Here is a 12,174-nt window from a genome sequence, read left to right on the forward strand (position 1 = left end):
TATTTTTGCTTAAGGACAAAAGTTGTTGGATGATTGATCTTTAAACCTCAATGACCGACACTTGAGAACAAACTACTCTCGGTATGGTATAACGTACTCTCCATTTGAAAGCATGGGCGTGATCGAACCAGTATACTCTGAACTCTCAATTGTGAAACACAATCATCAACAAGTTATTCTACCACTAGTACATTGATGCGGAGCTTCCAATCTGAGTGGAACAGCGAGCTGTTATTGAACAGACAACTGAAGAGAAAACCTCAAAAATGATAACACAATTCAATCCGGCCATTTCCTTCTTTTTTGCAGCTGATTGATAAAAATCATTTAACCTTTTTCGTTTCGCTTTGTTAAATTAGTGGTGATCCTGGAAACCAGACAATATTAAAGGAAAGTCAGTGAAGGACTCAATGTTTTGAATTTTTACAACGATCGTAAGGGAAATAATAGGAGTAATCATTGTACACCTTTGGTCGAAAGGAATCAAAAATCAAGAGCTGGAAATTTCAAGCTGCCAGAAGATCTCTCCTAGATCAAGATCAGGAATCAAAGAGCAACGATCAAGGTCGAAACCAAAGACATAAAAGATGGTATTAATATTATTAAGGAAATGAAAAGAAATATCTTTAATATTATGTACGCCCCCTCACTGTTACTGCCTCCATAAAAACGTTTGCACAAAGGAGTGGTTTTGGAGTAAATGATGACACAGTTGCAGAACTGCAAAAATCAAAATCAACACACTACAGTTCACCGTTTTGGCAAGTGTTCAAGATGATCTCGAATTGCAGTTACAACATCATCAGGAATTTCAAGCATTGAAGTGTGTTTTCCTTTTCCAGCAACAACAGAATATCGAATTTTCAAATTTCTAGAAAAGCACATGTAGTCTGCTGGTAGAAACATATCAGAATTGTTGTCCCATGAAAGTTCTACAATAGAAGTGACATGTGGTCTACAAAATATAATATTTCCCAAGCTAACAAATATATGGTTCACAAATCCTTAATACTCACTCTCATAACCATCTCAATCCTCCAACTTACCTTGCTCCATGTGGTGATACAATTATATCTGACTCAAAGAATTTCTGAGCAATGCGTATCATGTTTTGAGATTGTTCATGATCAATAATGTATTCTTGTACAATGTGCTCTTTTGAAAATTGCTCTTGCACCTTGTTCATGACATCACGATGATTACTAACGACACGACTACCTGCTCCAAGTCTATGAATCACGGTGATTACTTTCTTTGAGGATATTTGAGGTTTTCCAAATCTCTTTTCTGTCATTCAGCAATTGAGAAAAGAATAAAAATTCTGCAATGTTCATGTGTGGGAATGTATCATCGTCTGCATGGTATAAGAATAGCTTTCGAGCTCTCATCACTGTACCTAATTGTGTTTCAACGAGAGGTCTCGTACCATCAATGATTCCAAGCTCTTTCATCAAAAGATAGAACTTTTTAGCGAATGGATTGGATGGCCAAATTAGAGGTACATGTTTTGGAATCTCATTGTACATTCTGACAAGTCTGGGGAGAATCTCAACTGGGAAATGACCTGGAGCTCCTGGATAAACACTGTAACCTGGACTGGCCAGAACATCGAGATGACGAACGGCATGTGTGATTTCAGTTTTGAAACCATTTTTCTCTCAAGTTGAGATTGAATAATTTCTCCAGTGTCTGTCCAAGTTGACCAAAATATATCTCCATGAAAACTATTTTCATCCACCCATGCACAATCAATCTCTAAAATCCATGCTTTTTGATGAGCTAGTGAAGTTTGAAGATATAGTATTGTTTTTTAAATGATTAAGGAATTTAAAGGTAGGTAAGGTTCAACAACTATGTAACTTACGCCTAGCACAGTAACCTCCATCAACAAAAGACCTCTTTGCTCCAGCTCTACATTTTTCTGTGAGCTCTTTCAGATAGGACCTCGAAGGTTCTCGACAAAATATTTCTTCTGTTGATGATGAGAGCTTTGCAGGCTCAACCGTTCGATAATAATCAATTTCTTTCTGGCTTAGCATGAATTCTCGAAATACTTTCATTTCTTGAGGAATTCGCAATCGAGAGAACACTCTCACTGCACGGGAGTCTTTCCACTGTGATTCATGAGAAAAGTGAGGAGAAAAATGCTTTTCTGGAAATCTGGTATTATTTTCCTTCTGCCAAATCTCATCTAAGGGACATGATGAAGGCTTGGCATTTGTATTCTCCTGGTTTTCTAATTCCCGATGGTGTATGACGCTACAATTACAGTAATCCTTTGATTCCGATGAAGACAATATATCTAAACAAGATTCTTCATAGTTTGAGTGTTTGTTGTCTCTGACATTCATCGTTCCTTTCATATTCCAAATGATCAGAACCTCAAATAAGGCAAATAAGAACAACACTCCAAAGACAAAATTTTTAGTGTCCAAGAAGAACACTGCCATTTTTTACTCGAATCTGATCGAATGTAAAGAGCCTTTCAGTATTCTTTGAACAACAACTTTCATCAGCTCACTCGATGTTCTCTTTTCTTAAACCTTATTGTAGTGTCCTAACACAACCGTCTTTCAACTGTTTCATTGATCGAACCTGGATGTCGTTCCATCATCTGTCATCTCAAAGTTGACAACTCCACAAAAAAAATGGGTAAATTCGAAAAACTCTCAGAACAACAACAAGATCAAATCCGTATTGGTATGTAATTGTGTGGCTGTTAGGTTGTAATTATCATCATTAAATTTTGGATTTCACTTGCTGGTTTTTTTACATCATTCAACAACAATACTTGTGTATCATGATACGACCAAACAAACAACAACAACAATGATCATTAACTTGATTCTTTGGTAATGATCATGATGGTATCACATTCACATCATGGTTCATATTCATATGGTAATCATCATCATCATCACAAATGACTTGACATCCACTGACATCAATTGTTGTGAAACTTGTTCGACAACAACAACATATTGCTCATCATCATATTCACACTCTCCTGACATTCTCAATAACAACATCGATTAGCTTTCAAACAATGCGATAAGGATGGTAACAATGTCATTGATGTTACAGAATTGAAGGAAATTCTGAAGGCATTAGGTGAAGAAGGTACTGATACACAAGCCAAAGAATTGATGAAAGAAATTGATGACGATGGAAATGGACTTATTACGTTTGATGAATTCAAAGAAGCCATGGCCAGCTGGATGATGCAATAAACCATCTCATTATAATTCTAAATAAATGTATGATTATGTTGAAATGAATATTCAGACGGATGATGTTTGAACCTGGTGGTTGAACCATTGATTGATTTTTCAAAGTGGCAACGTCTTGGTAGCCAAATAACCGAACATACATTAGAATCCGATAATTTGTTATCAAACGAACAATATTATCAAAAATTAGACCTCGGATTGGTGGTTGTCAAAAACTGAACTTCAACTTCTGCAGAATCTGTCTAAAAGTTGCGGAAACGTTTCCTCAATAACCCCTGAAAATCTCGTTGCTGCTGATGGAGAGGAAAAGTGCGTCTAAAAATATAAAGCAAAAACATTATCAAAAAAAAATAATGCTTTCATTTCCATCCAATACCAACAACCACACCTCATCCCTCCGTGCGGGATCAACACTTGCCAAAGTATTGAATACAGACTTTTCCAACATTTCGATTGGACACAAGATGAAGATGATCTCTCTGATCCAATGCGTGATCTTTCTTTTGGCTTAAATGGTCAAATGGGATTCACTCTTCCTCCCGCGATGAATAATTCTGGTTTTCTCTCGCAAAAAGAAAAATTAGAAAAGACCTATGCCAAGGGTACAACAACTTTAGGATTTGTATTTAATCGTGGTATTGTCATTGCTGTAGATTCTCGTGCATCCATGGGAAATTACATTTCATCACAAAATGTTAAGAAAGTCATTGAAATTAATCCATATCTTCTTGGAACTATGGCAGGTGGTGCAGCTGATTGTCAATTTTGGGAACGTTATTTGGGTATGCAATGTCGTTTATATGAATTGAGAAATAAGAGACGTATTTCTGTGGCTGCTGCATCCAAGTTGTTGAGTAACATTGTTTATCAATATAAGGATTATGGTCTCTCGATGGGAACCATGATTGCTGGATGGGATCATACAGGACCAAACTTGTTCATGGTCGATAATGATGGTACTCGATTGAAAGGAACTCGATTTTCAGTCGGTTCAGGATCGTTGTATGCGTATGGTGTTTTGGATCAAGGCTATCGCCCAGATTTAACCGAGGAAGAGGCTTGTGAATTGGGTCGTCGTGCCATTTATCATGCCACTCATCGTGATGCTTACTCGGGAGGTATTATTAATGTTTATTTGATTCGTTCCGATGGATGGACCAAGATTTCAAGTACAGATATGAATGATTTGCATTATGGAAAGTATGCTCTTGAGAAGGAGGGTTCTGTGACTCCTCCCTTGTTGGATCAATAATGTGTAAGGTACATATGATTGTATAAGTAAATATATGTAATGAATGTAATAGTGGATGTAATAATGGATGTAAATATATATATTACACTCTATAGACACACTTTTTTGTAACAACCTCAGCACACCATTCTATTGTAGAAAGGATTAAAAAACATTTCGATTGTACCACCACACATTTTGTGCTTGGGAACTTGAACGATTCACTCAACGTTTATCTGAAGCAAGAACAGGAACACTGAACCATGCAGAAAGGTTTTCAGCTGGTCCACAGCCAAAATCAACACAAAAAATTGATCCATTTTCGATCATTATCATCACACTCACGTTCTTTTTAAACCATCATTCCCATCACGCATACATATAACCACCACCCAAATTATAGTGTCTAGGTCCTTTATTCTATTGTTATCATATAAGCGTGTGATGATTGTACATACGTGTTAAATTTTCATTAATTGTTGTACCACTCTCCGATTTTCATAACAAATATCATCGTCATCATCATTATATTGAATCATTATTTCATTCATTGAATCATCGTCATCATTATATTGAATCATTCTTTCATCATCAACAATCATGGGAGTACTCAATCTAGTTCAAAGATTCATTGTTGCATTCATTGCCATTCCAACAGTGATGTATTGCATTAAATATCATTCTCTATTGACTATTATTACAACCACATTATCCATTGTTGGTATTTATGAATTACATGGAATTTCAAATAGAATTACAAATTTATTATTACCAATGAATGGTTCGAGTGCTTCTACAAGTACGAATACTTTAAATACTTCTACAACAAGTAATTCTACAAGTAATTCTACAACCCTTTCAGCAACAACCAATCCCATTCCACTCTCTCAACATGGTGAAATTCCAACTCCACAAGACTCTTCATTCTGACCTCTTTTCATTACTATTTAGATGTTCTATTGACACTCTTTTTAACCTATATTGGATATTTCCATTCCAATTCTGGTACTTCTAATTTGAATACTATTGATTTTACTCAACACTTGTCATGTGCCATGATTTTTATCTTCTTCTTCATCTTTGTATTGGATATGATTGTATTCAGTCCATATGGTTTATCCGATGAACATCACACTCGAACCTTTCTCAAAATATTTATGAGAACATTTTCAGTCTTTTATATTGGATTAGGATTCTCAAGTGCACTCTATTTGGTTCAACAATATCGATTTTTATTGGTATTGATTTTATTTTGTAATTGGGCAAGTGATGCCATGGCATTATTGTTTGGAAAGAAATTGGGACATTATAAATTACATCGATATTTATCACCCAATAAGACTATTGAGGGTGGAATTGGAGCCATTTTAGGAAGTACTTTGACTGCTTACTTACTTTATTTGGTGAATGAGAGAGTCTTGGATTTGAATGAATTCTTTAGAGAAGAATACAATGATTCAACAACGACAATAACAACAACAACCTTGAATCATCATTACATTCTTCCATTCCATCTTTATATCGTTTATGGTATTATATTGGGTGTATTGGGAATTATTGGAGATTTAATTGAATCTTATTTGAAGAGAATTGCCAAAGTGAAAGACAGTGGATCATTCTTTGGTGCACATGGTGGAGTTTTGGATCGTGTGGATGGTTTACTCTTTTCTTTTCCTATTATGGTCATGATTCATATGTATATGGTGTGAGAGAAGTGTCCAGTGCAGATCAAGCATGAGGTGGTGGTGTATTAAAAACTTATTTGAATCATTATACAATTGTTATGAATTGAAAGTGGTCTACACAATGTTCATTTCTAGTTGTCATGCTCCGTTCGAACGTGCACAATCTATTTTAAAACATATGGAAAAAATTGTCAAAGAATTGTTGTTGATCCTTTCCATTGTTCTACATAGACAAGAACCATTCTTTTTCCGAAACGAAACCATTTGAATAATTTAAATCTGCGATCGGTATCGAGCATCACTTTGTAATTTTCACATTACGTTCTCCATTGTATCCATACAATCATAAATTGTCCTATCCCATATCACCACCACTCATAGCATCATTCCCATTATCACCTATTATCACCCAACATTACCCAACAACAATCCCCACTCATATCATCATTCCTATTATCATTATTATCACCCAACAATAAGATGGACTACTTACAAAAAGATGTTGAATATTCCATTGAATTAGGAGAATCCATTCGAAATTTAAAATCCACTTCTCCATCTCTATCCTCTACATCATCATCCTCTACATCATCAGCACAATATCATTTATTTAAATATAAATTTAAACCTAAAAGTATGAAAGGAATACATTGGGATGGTAAAATTGAAATTGATCCAAGTAATGGAGTTGTGAATTTAAATGTTGATACCACATCCAATACTTCAACAATATTCAAAGGTACCTATGAAGAGAAACATCAAAAACAACAATTACATGATTGTGTATTAATATTTGATAAGAATACTCATACCTTTCGATTGGAACGAATTTATGCATTGAGTGGAGGATTGAATAGTGGTGCGAGTGCCAGTAGTGCGAGTGCCAGTACAAGTGGATCTATTTCTTCGAGTAGTCAGAATATTACGACCACTACTGGCATGTTGTATAATAGTAGTGGAATTAATACAGTCATTACACCCATGGTGGTTCAACCATTACAAGCAAGTAGTAGTAGCAGCAGTAGTGGAACGACACAATTATTAAATCCAATAACCACTTCGAGTCAACATGCTGTCAAATCGACAACTCCACCTAAAAAAACACCTCCACCTTCACATTCTCTTGATTTGGAAATACCATCGAAAAAGAAGAAGGAATCTCCTGAAAATAACAACACTTCAATGATGGCTCAAAAAGCACCAATGGGTCTTTCTGGTATTCCAGTCGATGCCTCATCAGCACTTGATAGTGATGATAGTGATTCGAGTGATAGCGATAGTGACAGTGGGAGTAGTTCAAGTGACAGTGATAGTGACAGCGAGAGTGATAGTGGTTCTGAGTCTGATTAAAAATTAATAATAGCTGGTGTGCAGTAGTAACTAGAATGAGAGAAGATGTGCCAATTGCTCCGCTTCGACTGACATTTTTTGTTGGTGAAAATAAAACCAGGAAAAAATGAATTTGTTCCGCTGTTTCTTCCCCGTCAAAGAGTATCTTGAAGTGGCTGAAAACAACCGCAACCATTCGATCATTGATGCAAACGTCATCAGTTATCACATTATTCCGTATTTAAATCAAAATGACGTTATCAGATTTGCTGGAGTTTGTTCATCATGGAGAAGTATTGTCAAGTCCTCTCAACATGATACTACTTTTCGACTAGCATTCGAGTTGTATGATTTGTCTAAACAAAAACTACCAAACAAATTCGGAGATGTGTTCCTATTGTTCGACAAAGTGTATATCGAGTGCTTCACAGTTACCAAATCTCATCTTTACTCTATATTTACATCGACTAAAATATCAACATTGACATTACGATATGTATCAGCTGTTCAATTCATTTCCAATGCATCGTTAACAGAACTCAATGTAACCAATGATAAACCATCTTTGAATGAGGTAAAAGCTATCTCAAAACATTTTCCTTCCCTAAAATCCTTAAAACTTTGCTACCCTAATTATTACAATGGTGACAAGTTGATCAAAATAATTTTACAAAGTCCGTTATCAGAAAAACTAGAATCATTAACCATATCAAGCGAAGGATTCACAAGTAAGGGTTTCAATAATTTATTTCAGCCCAACGTATGTCTTTCAAATTTGAAAGTACTTTCACTTGAAATCGTGCATAGGTATATTACGGATACGGAAATCGTAAGCATTAACAATTTCGACTCTTCAAGATTTCCAAAGTTGCGTAGCCTTGAATTTGTGAACATTGACTTGGACATAATGAGCTTAAAAAGAATACTTAATAGTGGAATTCAATTTTATACTCTAAAATTATTCATAACTGAAAGAATTGCCTTGTCCTCACAAAATGGATCTCAGTTTTCCTTAATTGACAAAATTCCATCACTCCACGAAATAATTATTCATTTATCCCCCTTTAATTGCTTCGATTCCGAAGCTTCTGAAAGCACTAAACATCAGATTACTGATCATGTTTTGCATTATCTTACTTCCTATGGTACACAACATCTATGTCTGCCATATTGCAACAGCAGCCATATTGTGGACATATGTGACACTATAGACGATTTAAAGACTTTTATAGTGTGTGATGGAAATATTGACACGAATTCACTTGAATTGTTTTGTGATAAATTTTCAACTCTGACTACTCTCGATATACGAGAATGTAATATTGGATCAAGTGTCAAATACATTACTAAATTGAAACACCTGACCACTTTACACGTTGGTATTTGGGATGTTAGTTCTGAAGGAGCAAAATATATATTTATGATGGAAACTCTTACAGATCTTTCTTTAATTAATTACAAAATTAGTAATACTGACCTAAAACATTTTGCAAAAGGAAAATTAAGAAATCTAAAGACTCTTCGTTTAACTAGAAGAATACCCAGTGATGGTGTAGGTATTTTTGCTACAACATGTTTACCGCACGCATTGAAACTCGAACTCTATCAAGTAACAGACAAAGCTATGGAATTTCTTTCAAATGGAAATCTTCGTATTCATGATCTCACATTATGTAGGACTAACCTCAACAGCAATGGCATTAAATTTGCACTTCAAATTAAATCAATAGAAAAGCTTAGAATGCCTACTGAAAACAAAACGATCCCACAATCTGATAAGGATGAGATTACAAAGATGGCCAAAGAAAAACATGTGAAATTGTGTATTAATTGGAGATAGAGTAATTTCTTTTACCCCAATGAGGGGTGGAAGAAATCGCCCATCCTAGCACACAGCTAAAAATTTGATTGCATCCGGGCTATTAGTGTGCTAAAATACTGCTTAATTGCAGCAACTCCAGCAACAACAGCCACCAAACAATCCCGAAATTTTTTTATTCCAGTAATTGATAGATTTATATGTTGCTTAAAACACACTCAAGTTCTGGCCAACTTTATTCACATTCAGTATCTTTTACCAAGATGGAATATTAATGATCATCTATGTTTCGCTGTTGTCTTCTTTCTTGCAAACAACCTACACTGAGAGATCACTGTTGTCCTCCAATTGAATGTAATCATGAAAATGTCTACTATTTTCAATATTGGACAATCGATTGGTTGAACAAGTACATAATTCTCAGTATCAGTAGGCAAAATGTTTGAAGAGTTTCACAATCTGAATTCAACAATACATCTAATCCTGCAATTTTCAAATTGTAGATCATGGTGTAAAACGATGGAGCCACGTATTTAACTTTTCCTTGGTGTCATTTATCCACTCACGTGTATTATTCGAGGTGTACGTTGATTTTGGAATTAGACGGGCCACCACCGAATTTGTTTTCTCCCAATCCTCATCCAAACCAAGGTGAATAGTAACCAAATTGGAAGCGTATTTCTCTCCACTCTTCACAGCAGTCAAAACTTGGTCCAATCTTTGACATCGTCGACGTCACGTGAGTTTCAAATCCAAAAATTAATCACATTTCGAAAATTATTGATATGAATAGTTCTTCGACTCTTTAGGTTTTAGTGTGAGGTAATGAAATGCCGATGCTTCTTGGTGCATTAATTGTGTTGCCTTGCTTGCGAGAAACGTGCAGCAAATTTACTATCGCCACGAGTGTTAGTGGATATGTTGTTGTTGGTGTATGCTTTTCATTTTTTTAAAATAAAAATTTTTTTATTAGCAATCAGCCGCTTCAGCGAGTCCAGCCCGCCCAAGAAATCCTCATTTCCAAAACGCTCTGGAAATTACTAGCCGGATGCAATCAAATTATTAGCTGTGTGCTAGGATGGGCGATTTCTTCCACCCCTCCTTCAGTGTAATAGTTATACCAAAGAAATAATGAAGGAATGGCAAGCAAAGCGAAATAATTTCTGAATAAATCGAACCACATAGTTTGTCCAATAACGTCTCTCACAGTTGCGAAAACATCAACAGAAGTCAAATTTTGGCTCGAAAGAGATGTCTCGTTATTGCAGCTATATCCTTTTACCATGTTGGTTAATATTCCTGGGTCTGTGTACAGTCTGAAGCATTAGTCCAAAAGCATGTGTTTTATTTATTTAAATATGTTATTGACCTAATCTTTTTGTGATCGCTTGCGGTGAAGTAGACTTGATTGTTCTTGATTTGTTTCAAAATTAACAATTTGTTGACGATTTGATTGAGGGATAATATCAATTCTATTTGGTATTAATTTATTGCTGTTTGAATAAACATAACAAAAGACAGCACGTCATTCAGTTCTTATCATGTATGTGTTTGGTACATAACTTGCTTACATCAACATGGTGATCAGCATATCAGATCAAGCTGTCCAGAAAACAGAGATCTTAAACAGAAAGTATATGTCAACATTATCGGTAATATTACATCACATAGATATCTGTGAATTAAAAACAGCATTTACAACAAAATATTATCCTTTACAGAAGATACTCTTAAATTCCGGTAAGCCCTAGTTACCGTAGTTCACCTGGACAATAACTATGGGAAGACTTTGATAATTATTTGTAAATGTAATATATAATTGTCAGCTGATTTACATCTAACATCCATGAAGACAGGTTCATGTTATGGAGAGCAGTATTGCTCTGTTTTGTAACTTCAAACAATAACAGATTAATACCAATGGGTTAGTTGCTGTATCCTCTTTGGAGATTGTTATGTAACTTCAAACAATAATAGATTAATACCAATGGGTTAGTTGCTGTCTCCTCTCCAGGAAGTGTCGCTTCTTTGGAGATGGAGTGTCAACCAACAACCTTTATTGTTGTACAGTTGTCCCGAGAAATGGATACTAGCATGTGATGAAAAAACTCAAATTGCTTTGAGAAAAACCACATTGAATGGATAATAGCTCTGGGACGAATATAGATCATTTAAATAAATTTGCTAGTAATCTTCAATCAAATCATCAACAAAATGTTAATTTTGAAACAAATCAAGAATATTCAAGTCTACTTCACCACAAGTGATCATAAAAAAAGGTTAGCTCAATAAAAATTTGTTAAATAAGAAATTGATATAAACCATGTTCCTTGAAAAACATCGCATTAATGCGACGAAAACATCGTTGAGCGAATCAACGACGGATAAAATTTAAAAAAGATCGTGGGAAAAACCCATCAATAATAAGGCCAAAGCCAATCGAAGACACAAAAGTGTCAAAGGAAATCATTGAGCAAATCAATGATACATAAGGCAAAAGACAATTAATACAACACAAAGTGTTGTTGAATTCTAAATATATAATGGGAGGGAAGGGAGGGTTTTTGCCTGTTTTCTCATATAAAGGAGAGCTGAGGAATCTGACTTCCATCGTCCTGCCACTTTCACTGCATCCATATTTTCACCCTTCTTCACCATTTCGGTGGCTCCACCAATTCTTAAACTATGTACGGTAATTTTCGCCTCTGGTTTTACTTTCCTTATAGCGGACGACTGAACCTTTTGTCTTGATAAAAATTTGTTATCTAGATATGAAAATAGAGGAGAAGCGTTCTTCTTAAACTTTTTAACCATATTAATATAAACCTGTTGAATGCACACATGAAGAATATTCATGTCTCTACTTCATGTATTTTAAAA

At 35.2% G+C, this 12,174-nt stretch overlaps 7 protein-coding genes across 7 annotated transcripts; 5 read left to right on the plus strand and 2 right to left on the minus strand.

Annotated features, from left to right (window-relative positions):
* Positions 1–750: 750 nt before the first annotated feature.
* On the minus strand, positions 751–2,450 carry C9374_006365 (uncharacterized protein; the record flags this gene model as incomplete). The annotated part of the gene is made up of 3 exons (XM_044696217.1): positions 751–955; positions 1,047–1,287; positions 1,865–2,450. The coding sequence occupies 3 exons, from the start codon at positions 2,448–2,450 to the stop codon at positions 751–753; spliced, it is 1,032 nt and encodes a 343-aa protein (XP_044547056.1).
* Positions 2,451–2,648: 198 nt separating this feature from the next.
* C9374_006366 (uncharacterized protein) lies at positions 2,649–3,230 on the plus strand (the record flags this gene model as incomplete). The annotated part of the gene is made up of 2 exons (XM_044696218.1): positions 2,649–2,700; positions 3,037–3,230. The coding sequence occupies 2 exons, from the start codon at positions 2,649–2,651 to the stop codon at positions 3,228–3,230; spliced, it is 246 nt and encodes an 81-aa protein (XP_044547057.1).
* A 544-nt stretch (positions 3,231–3,774) lies between these two features.
* Positions 3,775–4,482, plus strand: C9374_006367 (uncharacterized protein; the record flags this gene model as incomplete). The annotated part of the gene is made up of 1 exon (XM_044696219.1): positions 3,775–4,482. One exon carries the CDS (start codon positions 3,775–3,777, stop codon positions 4,480–4,482), a length of 708 nt encoding a protein of 235 aa, XP_044547058.1.
* A 579-nt stretch (positions 4,483–5,061) lies between these two features.
* C9374_006368 (uncharacterized protein) lies at positions 5,062–6,170 on the plus strand (the record flags this gene model as incomplete). The annotated part of the gene is made up of 2 exons (XM_044696220.1): positions 5,062–5,302; positions 5,413–6,170. The coding sequence occupies 2 exons, from the start codon at positions 5,062–5,064 to the stop codon at positions 6,168–6,170; spliced, it is 999 nt and encodes a 332-aa protein (XP_044547059.1).
* Positions 6,171–6,626: 456 nt separating this feature from the next.
* C9374_006369 (uncharacterized protein) lies at positions 6,627–7,496 on the plus strand (the record flags this gene model as incomplete). Its single annotated transcript, XM_044696221.1, has 1 exon — positions 6,627–7,496. One exon carries the CDS (start codon positions 6,627–6,629, stop codon positions 7,494–7,496), a length of 870 nt encoding a protein of 289 aa, XP_044547060.1.
* A 106-nt stretch (positions 7,497–7,602) lies between these two features.
* Positions 7,603–9,315, plus strand: C9374_006370 (uncharacterized protein; the record flags this gene model as incomplete). Its single annotated transcript, XM_044696223.1, has 1 exon — positions 7,603–9,315. The coding sequence occupies one exon, from the start codon at positions 7,603–7,605 to the stop codon at positions 9,313–9,315; it is 1,713 nt and encodes a 570-aa protein (XP_044547061.1).
* Positions 9,316–11,826: 2,511 nt separating this feature from the next.
* On the minus strand, positions 11,827–12,108 carry C9374_006371 (uncharacterized protein; the record flags this gene model as incomplete). Its single annotated transcript, XM_044696224.1, has 1 exon — positions 11,827–12,108. One exon carries the CDS (start codon positions 12,106–12,108, stop codon positions 11,827–11,829), a length of 282 nt encoding a protein of 93 aa, XP_044547062.1.
* Between the last annotated feature and the right edge of the window lie 66 nt (positions 12,109–12,174).

Source organism: Naegleria lovaniensis (genome assembly GCF_003324165.1).
Source record: "Naegleria lovaniensis strain ATCC 30569 chromosome Unknown tig027, whole genome shotgun sequence".
Classification (NCBI taxonomy): Eukaryota; Heterolobosea; class Eutetramitea; order Acrasida; family Naegleriidae; genus Naegleria; species Naegleria lovaniensis.